Source organism: Aricia agestis, chromosome 5, assembly GCF_905147365.1.
Source record: "Aricia agestis chromosome 5, ilAriAges1.1, whole genome shotgun sequence".
In the NCBI taxonomy this organism is placed as follows: Eukaryota; Metazoa; Arthropoda; class Insecta; order Lepidoptera; family Lycaenidae; genus Aricia; species Aricia agestis.
Window position 1 is genome coordinate 17,449,134 of NC_056410.1, and position 22,793 is coordinate 17,471,926.

A 22,793-nucleotide genomic window follows, 5' to 3' on the forward strand; every position below is an offset into this window, starting at 1 on the left:
GCTCAGCTGATGAATTTCAAAGAGGAGAACATCTTTTTAGGGACAGAGCTGTTAAGGATGTTTTACAAATTGGTAAGTTTATATATTTATTCATTTTCTTTGAAGTGTCTTAATGAATGGGTCCAATATATGTATTTTAAAAAATAAGCCATTGTTTATTTTAAAGACTACAGAGGTATATTTAAATCTACTTTTTCATGATTAAAAGAAATTGTTTACCTTTGCACTTACAAAATTGACTGAAACAACTAAATTCCTTGAAAGTTTGTTTTTATTAATATTTTTATCAACATAGAATGTTTTTAAATTTATTTTTCCAATCAAAGTCTTGTTATCTTGAAATAAACATGTTTTGTGGATAATAAAAAAAACACAATACAGAGATACAAGTTTTTACCTTGTTACATAATTTCCTAAGTTACTAATACTTTTGACCTTATAAAGTCGAAAACAACATTGCTAGTCTTGAGAGTTGAGTGGCTTGACTGCAAGATCATTACAATTCATGCCATAAAATGTCATAAGAACAATTTAGAGATAAATTTTTAAAATGATTTATATTAATTGACATTCAGATTTTTAAGATGTGAACTTAAAAATCTGAATGTCAACACAATATAGTGATCCTCCAAGAAAATGCCCTTATTGGATAATATATAAATGAGGCGATATAATTAAAAGTTGTTAACTTGAAACTATAGGTAATGTAGTGCCAGTAGTTCAGAAATCAGAGCGTGGCTCTTGACTCGGAAGTCGTGGGTAAGGTAAGGTGATCCATGCGTCGGATGAGCTTGTAAGAAGTTGCTCCTGCGCCTGATCTCTCGTCAGTCATGTTGGTCGTCCGTCCCAATATGTTATGAGAGTAAAAGGAATAGAGAGTGCTCTTGTGAACTGCGCACACATTTGGGCACTATAAAATTACTCCTGTGTAACTGGCCTGGTTTCAATGAAGCCGGCCACCGTCACCAAAACTAGTGTTGGAGTATCATAATGTAGTTCTAAAAACCTATCATCATTATTCTCAATTAATTAATGTTATTGACTCAATAAACTGAATGATAACAATATAATTTGATGCTATCAATTAAAATGATTGTAGTGAATTAACTGATCAATAATAAAATCATATTGTTATATTTTAATTAACATTAATGAATTATTTTTAGGATTCCACCTGTCCGCTACAGTCACCCTACTTATGACAAGAGCTCAATTCAATGTGGCAGTAACATTTGACAGACAAAAGATATCATCATGCAACTGCACTTGTTCCTCGTCGGCTCACTGGTGTTCACATATTGTTGCAGTCTGTCTGTACAGAATACATTTGGTAAGATAAAGACCGGTTTTTTTCTTTTAAGTTTTATTTTAGGAATTTCTAATGTGTACTAAGAATTAGGTTAGCTGGGTCAAAAACTTTTTATCACTACATTTAATATTATAAAACAAAGTCGCTTTTTTTTCCCTCATGTCCCTTTGTTCGCGTACAGCAAGCACAATGGAAGACCTTGGGAGAGGCCTTCGCCCAGCCATGGGACAGCTTAGGCTAGAAATAATAAAACTACACAAATAATGCTTATAGTGTATAAGTGTATTTTTACATTGGTATTCAAGAATTACTCACTTATTGAGTAGTTAACTACATACATCCTTTTCTGATAAGAATTGAAATACATACAATATATTTAAGGTTTACGACGAGTTCAATGAAACAGTTCTTCATTTAACTGGTTCATGAGTATTGTAAACTTTCTACGACATTAATCCGTCCATCATCTGTATCACAGACACAATAAAATTTCAATTGTTATGCTGGCAGCCGGCTGCCGCTTGGGGCTTGATAGCTTAACTGCCAAAAACATTTCTCTTCTTTTGACTGATAAAGAACAAATATTTATATAATTTTAGCCAACACAAGTATGCCTCCGAGCGCCCGTATCGGAGTCTCTACAGAGGCTGAGAAGAGACCAGCTACAGAAGTTCGCACAATACCTCATATCGGAGCTGCCCAGACAAGTTCTGCCCACTGCTCAGCGAATACTGGACGAGCTACTGTCAGCGCAGCCGAACCAGATTAACGCGACCTGTGGCGCTCCGGACCCTACAGCGGGTGCTTCGGCCTACGAGTATACTTCATGGTTCCTCGATGAGAAGACCCTCCATAACAATATCAACAAGATCCTGGTCAAGTTCTGTGTTCCCGCGCCTATCGTTTTCAGGTTAGTTTATTTTTAACCCCCGACAAAAAAGAGGCGTGTTATAAGTTTGACGTGTCTGTCTGTCTGTCTGTCTGTGTGTGTATCTGTCCGTGGCATCGTAGCATCCAAACGAGTGGATCGATTTTGATCTAGTTTTTTTTGTTTAAAAGCTGACATGATCGAGAGTGTTCTTAGCTATAATTCATCATCATCAGCCTGCTCAGTGCTGGACTATCAGGGTTTATCTGGTTCATGAAAGGCAAGCAACTTGTAGTCGTTTGATGGGTTTTATATTTCATTCTAGTTCGTGACATTTGTGAATATACAATATACGTATTACACATAATAATGGAAAGGTGACCTGGTGCTGCAGCATCACCTGGTAATCAATAGGATATCCAATTCCTCGCCTTAGAGCAGAGGTTTCGTGTTTGGGCTCATTTTAATTTCGACAACCAGTAAGAAGTAGATAAAGTATAAACAGTAAATATTTACATGCTGCTGCTGCAGCATCACCTGGATTCTATAGGAACCGAGCTTCGTATGAACCCAAAGTGGAGGTTTCATGTTTGGGCTCATATTAACGGCATCATGGAAAAGGACATTGATAGATGGTAATCATGAGAATATGATTCTGTTGATAGGAATTATTATTCTGCACTATAACCAACACAAGTTTAAAAAGTATGAAATAAAATTAAATTAAGAAATTAAAAAAAACACACCCCCGACACACCGTGACAACAATTATGGACTAAAATATTACTTTACACAAGTTAGGAATTATTTGAACTTAAGGGCAGTAAATATTATTTCATTACTTTTTAAAGTTGTTTTGGCGGGGGTTTTTTTTAATTTCTTAATTTAATTTTATTTCTTGTTACTTTTTAGACTGTAATGAAATGAGTAAGCCAAATCCATGATTACAGTAATAATATAATTTAACTACAACTTAATGTTCTTAATTTTTCAGCTACTTCAAGTTTAAGTGTCTAAACACAGTAGGCCGAAGTTACGCGGCGTAAATTCCGTATGATTAGTTTGATTACGTCCACGCATACAAAATACGGACGGAACACGACGGAATAGTGTATCGTCGGTAATTTTAAATACATTGCGGGCGTCATCATGCGGAATTTATGCCGGCGTAACTTCGGCCTAGTGTGTTTAGGCACTTAGTGTGAACTAAGTAGGTTCAAGATTAGAAACGGAAAATTTTGTGTTTTATCTATATTTTGTATATTCATTTATCTATTCATTGGGTTACTTATATTTAAGTGAGAATATATTATATTAAAATTGATTAGAAAGCTATTGAAATAATTGTTTTTGTGGTTAGGTTAGATTATTTTACGATTACCCAGCATTCATTAGGACATGAGAGAGAGTGCATCACTTTAAGTGTTTTGTAACATTGGTATTTCAGAATTACCTACTTATTGAGTAGTTGTGAGCAATTAGCTACTTCCTTTACTGATAAGAATTGAACTACGTTTATTTAAGTTTTTTTTAAGATGATAAGAAAAATACACCAATGGTGTATTTTTACATGCGGGCTAATGTGATAATGGAATAGAGCGAATTCTAAAAACTGTAGTCTAGTCCATCATGACATCAATTCGCTCAGTGCTGGAAAAATTGGGGTTTTTCTATTTCCTGCAAGTTTATCAGCAACTTTTACTAATTTGATCAACTTCCTGACACTTTAAATAGGAATTTTAAATGTGGTTGTTTTTGAATTTCTTAGGGCCTTATCACACTGGCGATTAGCGAGCGATTTGAAAGCGACGTGACTGCGCAGCGCACACGCCGCGATGACGCCGCGATTGCGCGGCGTGCACGCAGCTTGCCTTTGGCGTTTTAGACACTCAGCACCAAAATGGATTCTGACGTCACTCCTTAGACGAGTCTATTATATATAATAAATAATAATAATCTGTGTAGACGAGTGTACAAAATGGCGTCCACGCTACGCCACGACGACGCTGCGCTGTCGCGACGTGCACGCCGCGCTATCACGGCGTGTGTCGTGTCGTGTCGAGTCGCGTCGCTTTCAAATCGCTCGATAATCGCCAGTGTGATAAGGCACTTAATGTAACGTTTCTCACAGTGACGTAAACTATCTGAGTACGAGCGCACCACCAGCCGCGGCGGAATGGTCGTCGCTACTCCGACCGCTCCGAGGCCGGGAGCCGGAGGGCATGTGGAACCTGCTCTCCATAGTCCGGGAGATGTTCAAGCGGAGTGACCGCAACGCTATACCCCTACTGGAGATCATTACTGAGGAGGTCATGGCTTGTGAACAGGTAGTACTCACTGATAAAATATATGTCTTTAGCGCAAACGATGCGCGTCTTTAGTGCGCAGAGTGAGAGGGAGTACCAACAGCATTCTTGCTATGATAGCCACTAGTCGACTCGATTGTCCATATGTCCGTCACTGATGTGCCATATCTAACGCTATGGAGCAGAGGTGATGCACAATGTAGCCAAAATATTATTATTTATTTAAACATAAAAGATAATGGTTACTAACATAATTTATAAGCCTTTACGTTGGTAAAGTTGTCTATGTAACTTGATTTAATGAACTATTTCATTTCATTTCATATGTACAGGGTCTTTTAAATAAGATATAGTAAGACGAAACAGGGGGTCATTCTGAACAACTTTTGTTCTACGACTTTTAGAAATTCGTAAAAATTAATATTGATTTCCATAGAATCTTTGTTGGTCACAACTTTTAACTATGGCATAGCGGCATTCATGACATTGAAAGGGAACGGAGGGCGATGGCAGTCCGATGTAACATGTTGGCCCGCAGATTTGCACGATGTAGTAAAGAAGTTAAATTAACTCTCTTCAGAGCTTTTTGTCAATCTATGTATACATAGATTGACAAAAAGCTCTGAAGAGAGAGAGATACACGTGCAATCTGTGGGTTGACTACACGCAGCGGGCTTACAACGCTCTCCGAGTCCAAAATTAGCGCATATTGGACTCGGAGAGCGTTGTAAGCCCTCCGAGTGAGTGATTTTGGGGCTTCCGCGATTCTGCAGCGCATCAAATATGTTTGCTCAAACTCACACTGATGGCTTTAAAGCCGTCATACGAAAGCGAGTAGCTTCTTTGATGAGCAGAGTTCGCGCAAGCACCAACACCATTTTTAGGGTGATAAGTGATAAAGTTGAGTGTCCAATCATGCGTCATTGGGTGCACATTCATGTTTACGTGCCCAGTGCTGCTGGTAGGCCACGTAGATATTTTAACTAATTATATGATTTCGTAGTACTAACATAGTTTGTGCTTATGGCAATATATATTTATAATATAGAAAACTTTGGAAGCCTCTAACTTCGGTGCCCTTTATTATTTGGATCTAATTTTTTTACACGAATTCTAGTATATTTAAGTAACAATTCTGTATAAAAATAAAATCCAAATAATTATAAATACGTTCATAAAAAATTAAAGAAAAAAAAAACATAAATCGTAAATAAATCTTTAAAAACTTGTTTAAGAAATATGTAAATTAGGTTAAATTGTGTGTTTTTTTTATTATTGTCGATCAGAACAATCAAGAAGACAATTAAGTAAATGTTTAAAAAGTTATGGCAATTTTTAACTTTTTTGAAAAAAATAATTAAAGTGATTTTTTATTGTTCATAATGAGAAATTAACGCATGTAAATACTAATAAATCATTTACATAATATTTCTGTATGAGATTTCCAAAAAAAAAGGCATGACCAATTTTTTGGACAAAAAATACACTGTGCAGTCTGAAATAAACATTTTTATTTATTTATTTTTTATAGCAATTTTTTTGAGTCACGCCCTTTCGGCTTACTATACCTGATTTAAAACACCCTGTATAACGAATATATTATGCAATATTTTGTCCTTATCTGTCAAACAGTTTTCCCAATGTATCAGACAAAGATGAACAGGGTATAGCGTATTCATCCTACTAATATTATAAAGGCGAAAGTTTGTATATATACAGTATGTATGGATGTTTGTTACTCTTTCACGCAAAAACTACTGAATGGATTTTAATGAAACTTTACAATAATTTAGCTTATACATCAGAATAACACATAGGCTACAGTTTTAACCGACTTTAAAAATGGGGAGGTGTTATGTTCGTTTTTAGGGTTCCGTAGCCAAATGGCAAAAAACGGAACCCTTATAGATTCGTCATGTCTGTCTGTCTGTCTGTCTGTCTGTCTGTCTGTCTGTCTGTCTGTCTGTCTATCGATCTGTCTGTCCGTCCGTCCGTATGTCACAGCCACTATTGTCCGAAACTATAAGAGCTATACTATTGAAACTTGGTCAGTAGATGTAGTCTGTGAACCGCATTAGGATTTTAATAGAAAAATGGAAAAAATATCAAAAATTTTAGGGGTCCCCATAGATACAACTGAAACAAAAAAATTTTTTTTTCGTCTAACCTATGCGTGTGGCGTATCTACGGAGAGGTCTACAAAAATGATATTGAGGTTTCTTATATCATTTTTTTCTAACCTGAATAGTTTGCGAGAGAGACCCTTCCAAAGTGGTAAAATGTATGTCCCCCCCTCTAACTTCTAAAGTAGGGGCATGATAATTTAAAAAAAAAATATGATGTACATTACTACAAAAACTACCAACGAAAATTGGTTTGAACGAGATCTAGTAAGTAGTTTTTTTTATACGTCATAAATGGTAAACCTTAATTTAACTTTCATTAAATCAATTCTGAAAATAAATCAAAAGCCATTAATTTCATAGAAATAAACCTTATTGTTGCTGCGGAACCCTTCATGGGCGAGTCCCCAGTGGGAGAGCCATGCTTCGGCACGAATGAGCTGGCTCGACCGGAGAAATACCGCGTTCTCACAGAAAACCGGCGTGAAACAGCGCTTGCGCTGTGTTTCGCCGAGTGAGTGAGTTTACCGGAGGCCCAATCCCCTACCCTATTCCCTTCCTTCCCTCCCCTATTACCTTCCCTTCCCATCCCTACCCTCCCCTATTCCCTCTTAAAAGGCCGGCAACGCACCTGCAGCTCTTCTGATGCTGCGAGTGGACACTCGCAGCATGTCGCGAGTGTCGATGTCGTCGAGTCGATGGGCGACGGAAGTTGCTTTCCATCAGGTGACCCGTTTGCTCGTTTGCCCCCTTATTTCATAAAAAAAGGCTAAGCTATACTTAATAAGCTATTTTATCGCGGGAAAATGTACGTTTAAATTTAGTTTGTTATTATTTTTAGCAATATTCCGCAAAGTAACGCCTGATTCCATTAACTATGGAAAATGTACGGTTTCCGTAAAATTTCTAATTTACGCGGCCGAAGCCGCGCGGGACATCTAGTAGTATAAATATTTTTATTAATAAGGAGATTTTTTAACATAATATATTGTTTTTTCTCATGCTATTTATTGTTCACAGATAATAGTATGGTGGTACAGCACAAAAGCGGCTCTGGTGGCGTGGGGCGGCGGCGGTAACGGCAAGCACGGCGCCGCCGGCAGCTCCGCCGCGCAGCACGCCTGCTCCTCGCTCTGTGATGAGGTAGGCCATAATAATAACTCCCACACCGGTTTCGGTGACGGTGCCGTTTCATTGAAACCAGGCCAGGCAACGCAGGAGTAATTTTATATTGCCCAAGTATGTGCGCATTACACAAGGGCACTCTCTATTCCTTTACTCTCATAACCCAGTGGGACGGAAGACCGACACGACTGGCGGGAGATCAGGCGCAGGACCGACATTTTTCATGCCCATCCGACGCATGGAGCATCTTACTTGTCAGACAATCAGGTGATCGGCCTGCATTGTCCTAACCAAACTTGGAATAACATGTTTCCAACGCACGATTCGAACCCATGACCTGAGTCAAGAGCCACGCGCTAAACCACTGGACCGCGGAGTCCTACCGCGTCAGTGGTAGTCATCCTATTATTGGCAGTCACTCTTTTATTGGCAACTTATGCTTGATTGCACCAACCGCCTCCTAGGGCTAAATGTTCCCTAGCGGCCATTAAGGGTATACTAGCTATTTGACCGACATTTTCTAAAAATTATTCCTAGCTAGATCGATTTATCGCCCCCGAAACCCCCTATATACTAAATTTCATGAAAATCGTTGGAGCCGATTCCGAGATTCCAATTATATTTATACAAGAATCGCTCGTTTAAAGATATAAGATATCCTCCAAGATTCCATAAATTTTTGTATGTCGTCTACATATATGGCCTAAGTACCTTGGTAACATGAATATTGGGAAAAAACGTGTTTGTTTTAGGATATAAATGAAAAATACCGCTAGGGAACTTAAAACGCTTGCTCCGCGCTATGTGATTAGGTACCCTATTATTGACAGTCACCCTATTATTGCTAGTTACTCTATTATTGGTAACTTAGGAAAATACCTGCTCGCTTTGTGATGGGATGTGTCTCACTTTAATCATTTCAAGGCATCCCTTTTCCTCGACCTTAAGAGTCAGTATCGCCTTATCATGTGTATGACTACTGACTAGAAGTGTCAAAAGCCACGAGATGATAAAAGGATAATTTAGTTCTGGAAAATAGTGGGGTAGTTTAAATAATACACAACAGTAAAGTAATTATACAAAAAGGACACATAAGAAGAATGGTAACTATAAAACTGACTTCCCTGTCCAAGTGCAGTACGGATAGACTTTCTTCAAACAAATAATTTTTAAATTGAGTTAACATACTAAATCGTTTTTCGGCTTTGCTTAGGTGGTCATACTGTGGCGTCTAGCGGCTCTGAACCCGGGTCTGGCGCCGCACGAACGAGACACATTACACGAACAGTTTGCTCAATGGCACATGAAGGTGTTGGATAAGGTAAGACATGCTTCTACTTTTTTTTGCGCACCGCATCGCAAATATCTGCGATAAAATTCAAAATAAATTGACATTGCGATGCGAACTCCCGAGCCCTAAAAGATCCGTACTCTGTAACATAATATTATGTTATAGAATGAGTATTGATATATGACTTATACATTACAGTCTTTAACATACTATAATGTTATAGAGTTATAACATTATATTATGTTAAAGACTGTAATGTCTATACAGACTTATAGATAGTTAAACAATGTTTCTTTTCGTCTTTAGAAAAGTTGCTTGACAAGGCAAGAACAAGACATTGCTAGACGCTTTTTTACAAATTTATTAATAACAATTGAATTCAAACAATATATCACATTCACAAAAAATAAGGATATAAGTAATAGTAAAAAAAAAAAACAAAAAAAACGCCTTTTTTCGATTTTTAGCAAATGACTTCATTACCTTTTAATACATATGCAAACTATCGAATTAATACGAATACTGGAGATTTGTAAAAATCGTCCTCAAAGATTCCATTACATAGATACAGCCCAAGCTTATAAAAGCGTGTTAAAAACATGTGATATGTTTTACACAGGTGGCGAAAAACCGTACGAATCACATGAACGCATCTCACGGCGCGCACGCACGGCACGCGCGTCCGCACCCGCCATACGTCAACGGGGTCAGCGAAGCGGAAGTCTTCCCAGGGTTCCATCCGGCCATGGAAGCGTGCTTCCTGGAGTGGGATGACTATCCCATACCCGGAGTGACGCATGCCAACGACCTCAACCCGCTGTACCATAGTCCATTCACCATATTCAGACACGACAAAACTGATGGGGTGCATCAGGTAAATATTGACACAGCTGACATCAGATTTTGAAAATTCTGATACCTCCGATATATACCTCGATATTCTGAATCGATTTCGCAAGTAATAAATTGGTCAGTCTCGAATTTCGATTTCAATACGGATATTTTTGCGAAAGCTTAAGTAAATCTTATGTTTCATTTCTGAAATTAATTAATAAGAGAGAGAAGATAATTTAAATCGAGGTATTTATATTTAATTTCTTACTATATTCTTCAACTAGCGACCCGCCCCGGCTTCGCACGGGTACAAAATATATTACGATCTATGTAACTAAAAAAATTATTAAAATCGATTCAGTAGTTTAGATAAATAATTTATATTCATTACTACCCGTGGCCCGCATTGGTCGTTACCTACTGCCGCAAAAGCTACGTCCCGCAATTTTTAAATCTGTAATATCTTCGAAAATATTCATTTAAATTTTAAATCATAAAATGCTTTACACGCTTTCATACGTGGGAGAGCCATACTTCGGCACGAATGAGCCGGCTCATACCATGCTCTCACAGAAAACGGGCGTGAAACAGCGCTTGCGCTGTGTTTCGCTGAGTGAGTGAGTTTACCGGAGGCCCAATCCCCTACCCTATTCCCTTCCCTACCCTCTCCTATTCCCTTCCCTTCCCTCCCCTACCCTCCCCTATTCCCTCTTAAAAGGTAGGCAACGCACCTGCAGCTCTTCTGATGCCGCGAGTGTCCATGGGCGACGGAAGTTGCTTTCCATCAGGTGACCCGTTTGCTCGTTTGCTCCCTTGTTTCATAAAAAAAAATGCTCTAAAGGGCCATAATCAATAATGTATTGAAAGTATTTAATTGAATAAAGATTATTGCCATATTGGTTAAAATCGCTTCGAAAATTAGCCAATATTTGAAGTTAAAAGTAAATGACAAAAAAATGTTATTGTGGGATATCCTTATACGTATAATATACCATCGCGGAGTTTTCTGTAGACCTTTTCAATGTGTACAATACTTGGTACATTATTTACATAAATAATATACCACGTTAAAGGACATAGGTTTCTTTTTTGCGGAAAAATGTACGGTTTCCGTGACATTCCTAAATTACGCGGGCGATGTATAGTGATACCCTTCCCGCGAGCGCATCGCCGCTTTGGTAGCGCCCACTTCGAAACGGGCAAACATCGCAATATTTTAATTTCGCCATAACTTCTAAACCAAACATCAAATTTTAATTATTCAAAGACCAAATATATTCTACATAAACTGTACTTAGTGATGAAATCATTTATTTTGATAAGGATTATTAGCATGAGTAAAATAAATGTAGTCCAATAAAAATCAAGATTTTAAATAAAAAAATGGTTGTTGTGCCTCACTTGACATAGATAGGTATAGTGTGTCGCGGACATTTTTGTGGAAATTTATAAGATCTATATTTACTTAGAACATTGTATAGTTCTATCTTTTATAGTTTAGGCAGCGTACGCAAAATAAGTAAATTTTCTGGTTGTTTCCGAAAAACTGAAATATCTTACGGAACCCTATATTTTCCAAAATAAAAAGTAGCCTATGTTACTCGTAAGTAATGTAGCTTTCGAATGGTGAAAGAATTTTTAAAATCGGTCCAGTTGTTTTTGAGCCTATTCATTACAATTAAACAAACAAAGTTTACCTCTTTATAATATTAGTATAGATATTGAAGGTAAATAATGGCAGTAATATTTGTTACAATAAAATTATTTGTAAGGTGAACTCATCGAAAGCGGTGTTGAATAACGAGATGTCGCTCAGCTACCGCCTGACCAACCCCGACGCGACGCAGACTCACAGGAAACTGATGCACCGCAACAACCGTGTGGCCGTCGACCTGGCCATGCCTGGACCGTCCAATCAGGTAATAACTACTGGAAGAAAGTGAAGTAAGGCTGGTACTGTAATTTATTTTTACTAACAATACGTTTCAAAATGAGGTACAGAACAACATTATTTTATTACATTACAATTTACATAATATACAGGTGTAACAAAAATAAGTGATAATACTTTATGTACGTGTTCCTTATAGAGAGGTCGCTGTGAAAGTAGCAGCGCTGAAATACCAAATTTTTTTAAACTTGTATAGGGAAACTCGTGACGCTCGGGCCCTTTTTTTTGTCTTTCAGCGCTGCTACTTTCACAGTGAACTCTCTACAAGGAATACGTATACACCCTAAAGTATTATCACTTATTTTTGTTACACACTGTATACATTTTATTTTTACTATTACACATTACATACTTACATTAAGGGAGATCGCAGACGGCACACTTTTTGTGTGATCACCGCCATGCTGACTGTATGCGCGCCGCAGACTCGATCACACAAAAAGTGTGCCGTCTGCGATCTCCCTAATGAAAAAGGTATAAAAAAACAACATTATTACGTTTCTTAATATTATGTTGTGAGTATTTAAAATATTATAATGCCAAATACTGTACGCACTGCAATTCCGGAATTGCTGGGAAACAACACTGAACCTTTACTTTGCACACTGGCGCCGCGAACCACCTCAAAATTATTTTACTGTCAAATGTCGAATGACAATGTGCTGTTTCATCTCGCTCTATCATCTTATCACCCCGCTTTCGTTGTGTCAGTGTGTGAATACACATCCTTGGCCCTTAGGCTTGCCGTCTCGCGAACTATAAAACCTACATTCCTTTAAAACAATAATGTTGTTCAACAGCCTTGCGGGTCCGGCGAGAGAGGGAACGAAGCCGCACGCGATGCTGCCAACAACGACGGCAATCACTCCAGTGTCTCGTCCGAAGGTAAGTAATGTTGTAAAAAGTTTGATTTTGTAGCCATTGACTCACTACAGTCTTACATTTGAGTTTTGTCAAGGAGTAAATTTTTAGACACTTATTGATTTTATTATATAAATAACAACCCTGGTAATCGATGAAGCGTTGAACGAATGAGGTATTGCATTGTGGTAAATTAAAAACTCTTATCTTTTCTGCGCCGCTTTTCTATACTTTTTTTATGTTATAGTCAATAGTCAATAGTCAATAGTATTTATTTCATTATTTGCAATATACAAAATTTGGACATGTCAAGATCATAAAATAAAATGAAAAAAAAAACCAATAAAATACAAAATAAATATACAAAATTATAAAAATGACAAAATAATTATTATAAAACATCAGGTCAATTTAAAATAAAATAAAAAAATAAAAAATATAATTAATTAATAAAAAAATATAAATAATTCGTTATAATAATAAAAAATGTCAAATTTTAACATCCCAAACATTTTTATCCTGTACATAATCTGAGATTTTATAATAGGCCTTTTCTTGGAGTTGCCTTTTTATTATTCTTTTGAATTTATTTAGTGAGAGTTGTTGTAGTTCTTTTGGTATTTTATTATATAAACGTATACATTGCCCCTTAAAAGAAACATTGACCTTATGAAGTCTAAAAGTAGGAACCGCCAGTTATGTCCTTGTTTTATAAATGTGTAGTTATAAAACGAGGACATAACGTATGTATACGCTGTGTTTTTAATTAGTATACGTAAACGTTAAAGGTTTCTGCGAGAACGAGGAGGAGATTGCAGTGAGCGGTGGTGACACTGACTCGCAGGGCTCCAGCTCGCCGCCCTCCTCCGACGACGTGCGCCGCGACAGTCGCGACCGCAACGACAGCGGATCCGACGACGACTGCAACCTGTACTACTACGACGCTGCTGCTGCCCGCCGCCTGACCACGGATGCCGCGTCCGCGCCGCCGCAGCCCTCACAGGTCAGTCTGGTCGCTAATCTGGACCTGCAAACCTTCAAGAAGAGAGCGTATTCCCTCTTAAAAGGCCGGCAACGCGCATGCAGCTATTCTAATGTTGCGAGTGTCCATGGGCGACGGTAGTTGCTTTCCATCAGATGACCCGTTTGCTCGTTTGACCCATTATTTTATTAAAAAAACTAGCTGTCCCGGCAAACGTTGTTTTGCCATATAAAGTATTTCGCCCATATTACTTTATTGAAGTGACTAAACAAGTATGTTACCATGGCAACGTCCATCGCTATCGCGTCGCACAAACAATGGTCGCCGTCAGTCTCGAGTTTTAATAATTTACTATTATTTATTAAACAAATGCACTTATCATTTATCAATATAAAAAGTAGATGTTGTCCGATTCTCCACCCTTGTCGATATGCTCGCTAAGATTTACAAAAATCGGTCTAGCCGTTTCAGAGGACGTTTCAACCACGCACACCGTGACACGATAATTTTATCAGGGCGAGCGAAGCGAGAGACCTAGTATATCCCACAACCTGTATATTTTGTGGTACACTTTACAGTAATACTATTACGCATATTGATTGGTTCTTCAACATAGTAATTTTTATATATATGTAGATGTGTTATTATCAGTCAGTCAAGGTGTGTCGACGCGAGCCCTCACAAAGCTCGGCTTTTAGCTAGTATATTAGAGATATAATATGTTTTCCAGAGCGGTTCCCGGTCCGGCTGGGGTTGCGGGTGGGAGGTGTCGTTCGCGCGCGCCGAGGGCCTGCACGCGCATGGACACGCGCGCGAGGCGTGTGCGCTCGGTGCATGCCTCGCTGCGGATCTGTTGGCTAGCCCGCCAGCGCTAGGTTAGACTGTGTTTTGTTACTAATTATGTAATGTGAGTAAGGGCTTTAACTAACCCCGGGAGTGATGTTACAATGGCAACGTCCAAGCAACGTCTGGCGTCTCTACGTCGCCGCCAAAGCGGTGCTTTTCTTAAAGTTATGCTTAAAAACAGTACTTTGCGGCGACGTAGAGGTGACATGGTAATGTCACTGGCTACGTCACGATGGCGTCCCGGTGAGTTTAGCCCTTAGAGTAAAATTATGTTCGGCGTCTACTCTTTTTGACAAGCTATACGTGACACCACCACATTTTTTATTTCATTACAACTTCGTTAAAATACAAAGAAGTTATCATGATAAATTTTCTGTATAAAACATTTCATGTTGCGGAACATTTACGAAACCAGATCTATGCTGAAAAATGTTCATTTAGTCACATCATAGTTTTTCATAATGTTCTTGGTATGAAAAGTAGGTTTTTATACTGCTAAGTAGACTTTAAGGATGACTCAGGCTATACCGAGAGGAGATCGAGTGACGGCCTCCGCACCGGATAAAGATTCGGACGCGACAGGTGTAGCGTGCGTCATCCTTTGATGGTATAACGCTATAGGTGGCGCTAACGGCGCAGGTATTAGCGCGGCGGAGGCGCGGCGCATGCGGCGTCGCGGCGTGCCGACCCCGCGGCTGTGCGCCGCGAGCCACCGCCTGTCGTGCCTCGCCTCGGCCACGCTCGCTAAGTGCGCGTTCCTGTGTACGGTGAGTATTTTGAAGAATTTTTTAAGCCGACCCCCTAGACCAGCCTTTTCCAAAGTGGGCGATAACGCCCCTTGTGGGCGCTGAAGATCGGGGGGTGGTGTGGGACCCAGAAAAATAATGGGGGCGCTGTGTAGAGGCTTGGGTGGTGATTTAAATTCAAAAAATGGGGGCACTAAACCATAATTTGTTCTCAAAGTGGGCAGTAGACATAATAAGTTTGGAACCTCTGCCCTAGACTATCAATTGAATTGTGCAATATTATCACGCTTCAATTTTATTGAACAGTTTATTTGACAATTAGATTAAAGGCGAGCGACGTTCAATATCAACTCGAGACGGTCAATAATATTACGCAATACGTGATATTGCGCAATAAAATTGCTCGTCTAGGGGCCCGCTTAGATTACTTTCACGCTGACACCGCGAGTTGTGAAAAAGCAACTGAAATTATAAAAGGCTGACAATATTTGCCAGGAAGTCGTCAAAAAAGCGTGCGTGCTTCTTGGTAAACAATGTTAAATATCCAATGCATTATCAAACTCAAAACTCTAACTCAAAAACTTTTATTAAGAATTTTTTTTTCAAATATTCCTTGAACGTAACCCGGCGAGAAGAACCAGCGTAAGAAACTCGCACGAGGCCAAATTTTACTAAAAAGATGGAAAATTACTATTTTTTTAAATATAAAATTACATTGTCATACAGTGTCATTATGACTATAGTTTGTGCGTTTTAAGATGATATGGGTGACAGTTTTCATATTCCTTGCTACGGGTTTTTTTTACAAGAAAACAAAAAAAAGAAAATATAATAAATTATATTCCATCTACAAAAACAAATGTTTTCTATAATTGTAAATGAATAAAAATGAAAAGTTGCTAAATGCTAATTTATTAATATAAAATTTGTGAAATAGGAGTATAAAATTATTGTTACGAAAACATTTGAAAAATGGCAGGTGCATGAAACGGAACTTATGTCAATAGAGATTGACTCTGTTGAATCGAAATCAAACCGATAAAAAAGGGCGGCCATTTTAAATCGCCGGCACCACTGAAATGTCAGTACGAAATCGATATTTTCGATTGCAATTCCTTTACGAAGTGATTCGATATTTTGAAATTATCGATTAATTTTTTTAAGGTAACACATTATAATTGACAATACTAGGTAAGCCTAGTATTGTCAATTATAATGTGTCACGCATATCATCATAAAACGCACAAACTATAAATAAAATACAACAAGTGTGCAATAAGTTATGCAGAAACGGCTGTGCCGGGGGCGGTGCTGAGTGCATACTGCATATAAATTGCATTAACCTCATACGGACAGTAGACTTAGAAATAATCACACTCAGAATTCTGGTTAATAATAATATTTTAATCAAATTGTGTTTCTAAGCACTTTAAAAAATAAAGTCTTGCATTGCTGATTTAACATAATCCTAACATTATATTATTCAGAAATCTTAGGAGGAAAAAGGACAGGGATTTCCTTTTAAGAATTCATAGATGGGTCTTCTTTATCTTTCTCTCTTTATATCCTCTTCTTTATCTTTATGAATTCTGTACGATCCCGAGGTTTTTTACATCAGGTGCTAGCAGAGTTCAGTGAGCACCACGAACTGGCTTTCCGAGTCGGCCTATTCGCGCTGGAGATGGCTCGTCCGCCCGCCAGCACTAAGGCCTTGGAGGTCAAACTCAACAACCAAGAGACGGAACTAGTGGCTTTGCTGAAGAAACTACCCACTGGGGCCGAACAGCTAGCGTTGGCTAGGGAGAAGGCTGAGGAACTGCGAGACGGATTGTTGAGGTATGATTTGTGTTGTGTTAAGTACATATTTTATTCTCGTGCTTTTTAAATTATGAGCGTCTTCTTGACGGTCACAGTCCTATTTATTTATAAACAATGTTATATGTAATAAATCATAAATGTTTTGTCCCACTCTGCTACATTCAGAACACGCTTGATAGATAAGGAAAAAACATTGTATAGCGTATCATCGGTCAGTGTATTTACATTGGATATTATTTTTATACAAGTGAATTATTATTGTTTCAGGAATCGAGGTCCCGCTTTACTACCTATCGCTCTAGCAAGTTTCTTATTCGAAGTGCTTGTTCTATCTGCTACGGACAAAGAAAACAAACAACCTGTAAGTATGACAAATAAAAGATTTCATGCCGTAAAATCAGTAAATGAAATGAGAGTTTTACGTCGCCGTTCTTGGTGATAACGGTGATATAATAATATATAATATTTTTGTCAAGAATACTGTATAATGCTGTGATCCACATCATAAAAAAGGAACATTTATTTAAAAAAAAAACTCATTAATTTCAGTCGAGACTACCGACCGATGAAATGTTAGGCTTCGAAGCGGCGGTTGCGGCTTTGGGTCTTAAAGCAAATGTGTCAGAGGCGGAACATCCACTATTGTGTGAAGGGACAAGGAGACAGAGAGGCGAACTAGCGCTCACCCTACTGTCGTTCTATAAGGACGACCCTGTGAAGCTAGCGAGGATAATGAATAAGGTAAACACGAAAAACGTATTTTAACAATGCTAAAAAAAAAACTAAAGTTAATGTCATAAAGAAATTAATGCCAAAGTGACACTACGAGAATTGCATCTTACTCGCTTACTGTGAAGACTTAACTTGTGCTGTGAAAGGAAATCTAGAATGAAATGTATTTCTATGTTTTTGGTTTCTCCGTTGCGTAAAATGGTTTGCCGTGAAAAAAAATGAACGTCACAATATTGACGTTTGAAAATTTTAAAACACAATTTAAAAACTTGTAACGTCAATATTTTGAATATGTTTATGATACTTTTATTTTCATTTCGATGATTACAGCTTCTAGACCGCGACATCCACCAGCTGACCAAGGGGCCGATGGTGAGCATGTACTACACGAACAACCCGCGCCTCGCCGCATACCGCGCGGAGCCGTACCGAGCTGAGCAGTACCACGCGCATGCGCACGCACACACGCAGCACGCGCACGCACCCGTTATGCCGCCGTCGGTGAGTACGCTCGAACTAGTTTTTTCTAGTGTTAAATTGTTGCCGGTCTTGTTAACAGAAAGAAAATTAACTTATTACCAAAAATCTCATACTTGCCACTGATTATGTACTAAGTCAACTATATATTTTCCTCATTTTTATAGTTTCTTTCTATATTTTATAATAAGCTACTTGAACTAAGGTATTTATTTGATTGAGCAATAAGCGCCTGCTTATTTTTTTTGGTAAGTATTTAAAAATCTTCTCTTCCTTGCAGCCCGGCCCGTGTCCGCTGTCCGGTGACATGGAGCGTCTCCGCGTGGCTGACGGTGACGGCTCCCCGCCCGTCATGACGCACGCGACGCACGTAACGCACGTGACGCACGCGGCGCACGGCACGCACGTGACGCACACTCACGTCACGCATCAGACGCACACGTCGCACCAGCACGCGACGCACCAGTCGCACTCCACACACCAGCAGCTGCCGCGGCTGAAGGACTCGAGGTTAGTCTTTTCTTGCATTTTCTGTTGTTTGCATCGCTTCGGTTAGTGCAAAACACAATTTTGAAGTTTTGAATGTTTTGTTTGGTGTTCAAGTACTCAAAGTTGGGAATAAAACTGATCCCAATAGGTTGGTCACCTTTTGGTGATACATCTAAGCTAATAATATTATAAATGAGAAAGTGTTACAGACAGACAGAAGAGGTAAACCTCTTTACGCCTAAACCGCTGAACTGATTTAGATGTTTAATTTGATATTTTACATATTTGAAATATACAAACACAAATGAAAATGATAGTAGGATGAAGCGGGTTTTTTGCATATGGAGGTTTTAGGGCCGTGAAAATGATTTAAAATCAAAATCTCTGGATTTTATGTGTAGCCAGATATATTAGCTAGATGATGAAGTAGGTAAGTTACAAGGTTTATTCAAATTACTTATAAGAGTTAAAATGTGTAATGTGTCCTAATGTTATAAAATATGTTAGTTATCTGGTTCTTTCACTCACGTTTTGAATTATTCATGATCATTGCAGGTACAAAGGTAAACGCCAATATCCGTCCGTGCCGAACCAGCCGTCGGAGGCGTCGGCTCACTTCATGTTCGAGCTGGCCAAGTCCGTGCTGTTCAAAGCGGGAGGATCATCCAGTACGAGTTTATTCACTCAGACTTCGTGTGCAAGAGAGCACCATGGACCACACAGGTTTGTGATTTATTTTCTGAAAATTATTCATGTTAACACTAAGGGCCATCCACATATTACGTCCGCCCCCTTATGTCACGCCTTTTTTCAAATACCTTTTACATGTATTGTCAAATTTGGTATGACCCCTCTTTGTCAATGCTCTCATATCTTTTAATTAACACGAAGAAGTGTAGAATATATTATATTAAAATTTACTTATTTCAGAGGCTTGCATATGGCTGCATTCCAATTGGGTCTGTATGCGCTTGGTCTACACAACTGCGTCAGTTCAAACTGGCTCAGCAGAACATACTCATCGCACGTCAGCTGGATTACAGGTAAAACAACAAGAATATTCCCTACCTGGATTTCTTAAAATCTATTTCTAGTTCTAACACGATAAAATTAACTATTAAACTTAATAATAACTTTAGTTAGTGATTTCTATTCGTAAATGCCAGCTACAACTCTTCTTTGGCTTACTTTATTTCTTTGTTACCAGGACAAGCAATGGACATCGGAGCGCCAGCTATATTGTTCCTGATTTACGCATGGGAAGGTCACCTCACACCCCCCGAAGCAGCGGGAATCGCTGATAAGGTAAGGATAAGTAAATTAACTTTACTAATTGACTTTATATAGGCAAAGACTAGCAATATTCTGTTTCTGTATTTTGAATTATTATAATATAATAATAATATTATTATTATAGTTTTTGTGTTGTCTGTATTATCAATAGCCATTTTTTAACCCCCGAAGAAAAAAAGTTGATGTCTGTCTGTGCTCGTGGCATCTAAACGGCTAGACCGATTTTCATCTAGTTTTCTGTTTGAAAACCGACATCATCGAGAGTGTTCTTAGCGCTAGTTCACCGTCATCAGCCTGATTAGTGCATTATAGTTTGTGCGTTTTAAGATGATATGGATGACAGTTTTCATATTCCTTGCTACGGGTTTTTTTCCAAGAAAACAAAAAAAATCAAAATGTAATAAATTATATTCCATCTACAAAAACAAATGTTTCCTATAATTGTAAATGAATAAAAATGAAAAGTTGCTAAATGCTAACTTATTAATATAAAATTATAAATATTAACTGTGAAATAGGAGTATAAAATTATTGTTACGAAAATATTTGAAAAATATCAGATGCATGAAACGGAACTTACGTAAATAAAGATTGACTCTGTTGAATCGAAATCAAATCGATAAAAAAGGGCGGTCATCTTAAATCGCCGGCACCACTGAAATGTCAGTACGAAATCGATAATTTCGATTGCAATTCCTTTACGAAGTGATTCGATATTTTTAAACTATCGATTAATTTTTGTTAGGTAACTTCCCTACTATTGTCAATTATAATGTGTCACGCATATCATCATAAAACGCACAAACTATAGTGCTGCAAAATTTGGGTTTATCTTTGTCATGGTTACAACCATGTCATGACAAAGTCCTGTGTTTGGTTCCATTTAATAGTTTGTATTCTGATTCCTGACACTTGTTAGTGTTTTGAATTTATTACCTAACTAGAGGACACTCGCAACTCCGTTGCGCCAAAATCAGTTTATCGCGCGGGAACCGTACATTCTACTGGGATAAAAGTATCCTATGTCCTTTCCCGGAACTCATGGTATCTCCATGCCAAATTTCAGCAAAATCGGTTTAGCGGTTTTAGCGTGAAGAGGTAACAAGACAGACAGACACACTTTCGCATTTATAATATTAGTATAGAAGTAAGAATTGGTTTTCTGTACAGGCGTCGTCTGGCTGCGACGCTTCCATGGTTAGCGCGGCGGCCGAGTTAGCCCTGTCGGTTCTGCCGCACGCGCACGCACTCAACTACAACGAGATACAGCGCGCGGTGCTGCAGTGTAAGGAGCAGAGCGATCACATGCTCGAGCGTGCCTGCCTCACTGTTGAGGCCGCGGCTAAAGGTGAGATTACGTAGTTGATTGATCTAAATCACAGATATATACCAAGATAGATACCGCAGGGCTCGGAACCGGTATTTTTTAGCCAGGTTAAAACGCTCTAATTAGGTTTTTGGATAAGTGTTCGCTCGGAGCAAAACCGAGATGTGAGCAGTATTGCTTCTGAAATTAACGTGGTTAATTCATCGCGTAAAGTAACTAGGGCAGTGATATCTTCTATCCCTTTCTAGTGCACCATCTAATAGCCAATAGGCCATAACTTGTTTATGTGTGGACAATGGGTGAGGGTCGTGGTGTGTGTGAGTGGGCGGGGCGAACATAATCGCCAACGGTTCTAACCAGTATTTTGAGCAGGAGCAGTTAAATTTTGCTCTTTGAACAAAACCAGGAATAATTTTGGTCCGTTCAGAGCGGAATCGAAATGAAAACGCTCTTTTGGAAATGTATGGCGATTCTAACGAACAGGATCGCGAAGATTAACCAGGTTTCCGAGCCCTGGATACCGCATGTGTATGAGTACTTCGCGTGCCATATCGCACTCCCGAATGACGAGCAATGCTCGTCTTTCGAAAGTCAGTTCTTTAGTCTGCTGCCGAAATCGGACGTCAATCGAAATTAAAAAAAATGCCTAAATGCCTAATTGCGCCGTATTGAACTGTAGAAATTCGAATAGAAACGTTAACCTAGATAATAGACGTTTATTATCATCGCTACGTCACAGTAGGTAGGAAAAATGGCACGATCGTTTTCATACAAATGGAGGGACAAGCGGTATGAAAATCGTGTGAAGTAACTAATGGATGGTCCCTAAGAGGTTCCAACTGGTTTCAGACTAGCCTATTATATAATAGCATATAGTATATATAGCTTAAAGCACAAGAATATCGTGCACCATACATAGCGTATAGCAAGCCAATAATATATTATAGTACAGTACAGTGTGAACGTGTCCATAACAATATATGATATGAGCTATATACTGTATGCTGTTATATTATAGCGTGGTCTGAAACCAGCTTTATAGTACGGGGTATGACGTAGCATGTAACGTAATGCATCTATATAGACGCCGTGTCGTCAGGCGGCGGCGTGTACCCGGAGGTGCTGTACACGGTCGCGCGGTACTGGCACGAGCTGTTCCTGCGGCAGGCGGACGAGCCGGAAGACGAGTTCCGCCCGCCCCCGCCTCCGCCCCCGCCGTCGCTCGTGCCCGTGCCCTACCCGCTCTACCCGTTCCCGTACCCCTACCCGCCGCCGATATATCAGCTCCAGGTATCTTTGTTTTACTTTATTATACGTGTAATATTATACAAGATGTTACAAAACTAAGTGATAAAACTTTTTATTTTTTATTTTCTTTATTAGGAACAAACAGTTACATGTGAAAACTTAGTTAT

At 38.8% G+C, this 22,793-nt stretch overlaps 1 protein-coding gene and 1 long non-coding RNA gene across 2 annotated transcripts in view; one reads left to right on the top strand and one right to left on the bottom strand.

Annotated features, from left to right (window-relative positions):
• Positions 1–22,793, top strand: part of LOC121727348 (zinc finger SWIM domain-containing protein 8 homolog) — a 26,752-nt gene continuing 3,959 nt past the window's right edge. Inside the window, exons 1-22 of the mRNA XM_042115130.1 lie at positions 1–72; positions 1,167–1,330; positions 1,909–2,219; positions 4,309–4,504; positions 7,627–7,749; positions 8,945–9,052; positions 9,642–9,896; positions 11,629–11,775; positions 12,608–12,692; positions 13,457–13,671; positions 14,381–14,525; positions 15,118–15,263; positions 16,861–17,078; positions 17,328–17,421; positions 17,604–17,801; positions 18,123–18,293; positions 18,550–18,779; positions 19,314–19,481; positions 19,689–19,801; positions 19,966–20,063; positions 21,222–21,399; positions 22,478–22,668. Coding sequence (XP_041971064.1) covers positions 1,199–1,330; positions 1,909–2,219; positions 4,309–4,504; positions 7,627–7,749; positions 8,945–9,052; positions 9,642–9,896; positions 11,629–11,775; positions 12,608–12,692; positions 13,457–13,671; positions 14,381–14,525; positions 15,118–15,263; positions 16,861–17,078; positions 17,328–17,421; positions 17,604–17,801; positions 18,123–18,293; positions 18,550–18,779; positions 19,314–19,481; positions 19,689–19,801; positions 19,966–20,063; positions 21,222–21,399; positions 22,478–22,668 — 3,522 coding nt within the window. The 5' untranslated portion in view covers positions 1–72; positions 1,167–1,198. The remainder of the gene's footprint in view (positions 73–1,166; positions 1,331–1,908; positions 2,220–4,308; positions 4,505–7,626; positions 7,750–8,944; positions 9,053–9,641; positions 9,897–11,628; positions 11,776–12,607; positions 12,693–13,456; positions 13,672–14,380; positions 14,526–15,117; positions 15,264–16,860; positions 17,079–17,327; positions 17,422–17,603; positions 17,802–18,122; positions 18,294–18,549; positions 18,780–19,313; positions 19,482–19,688; positions 19,802–19,965; positions 20,064–21,221; positions 21,400–22,477; positions 22,669–22,793) is intronic.
• LOC121727351 overlaps positions 15,800–22,793 on the bottom strand; it is a 15,962-nt gene continuing 8,968 nt past the window's right edge. Inside the window, exons 2-3 of the long non-coding RNA XR_006035654.1 lie at positions 19,443–19,447; positions 15,800–15,811 (exon numbers count right to left, since the gene is read on the bottom strand). This is a non-coding gene — a long non-coding RNA (uncharacterized LOC121727351). The remainder of the gene's footprint in view (positions 15,812–19,442; positions 19,448–22,793) is intronic.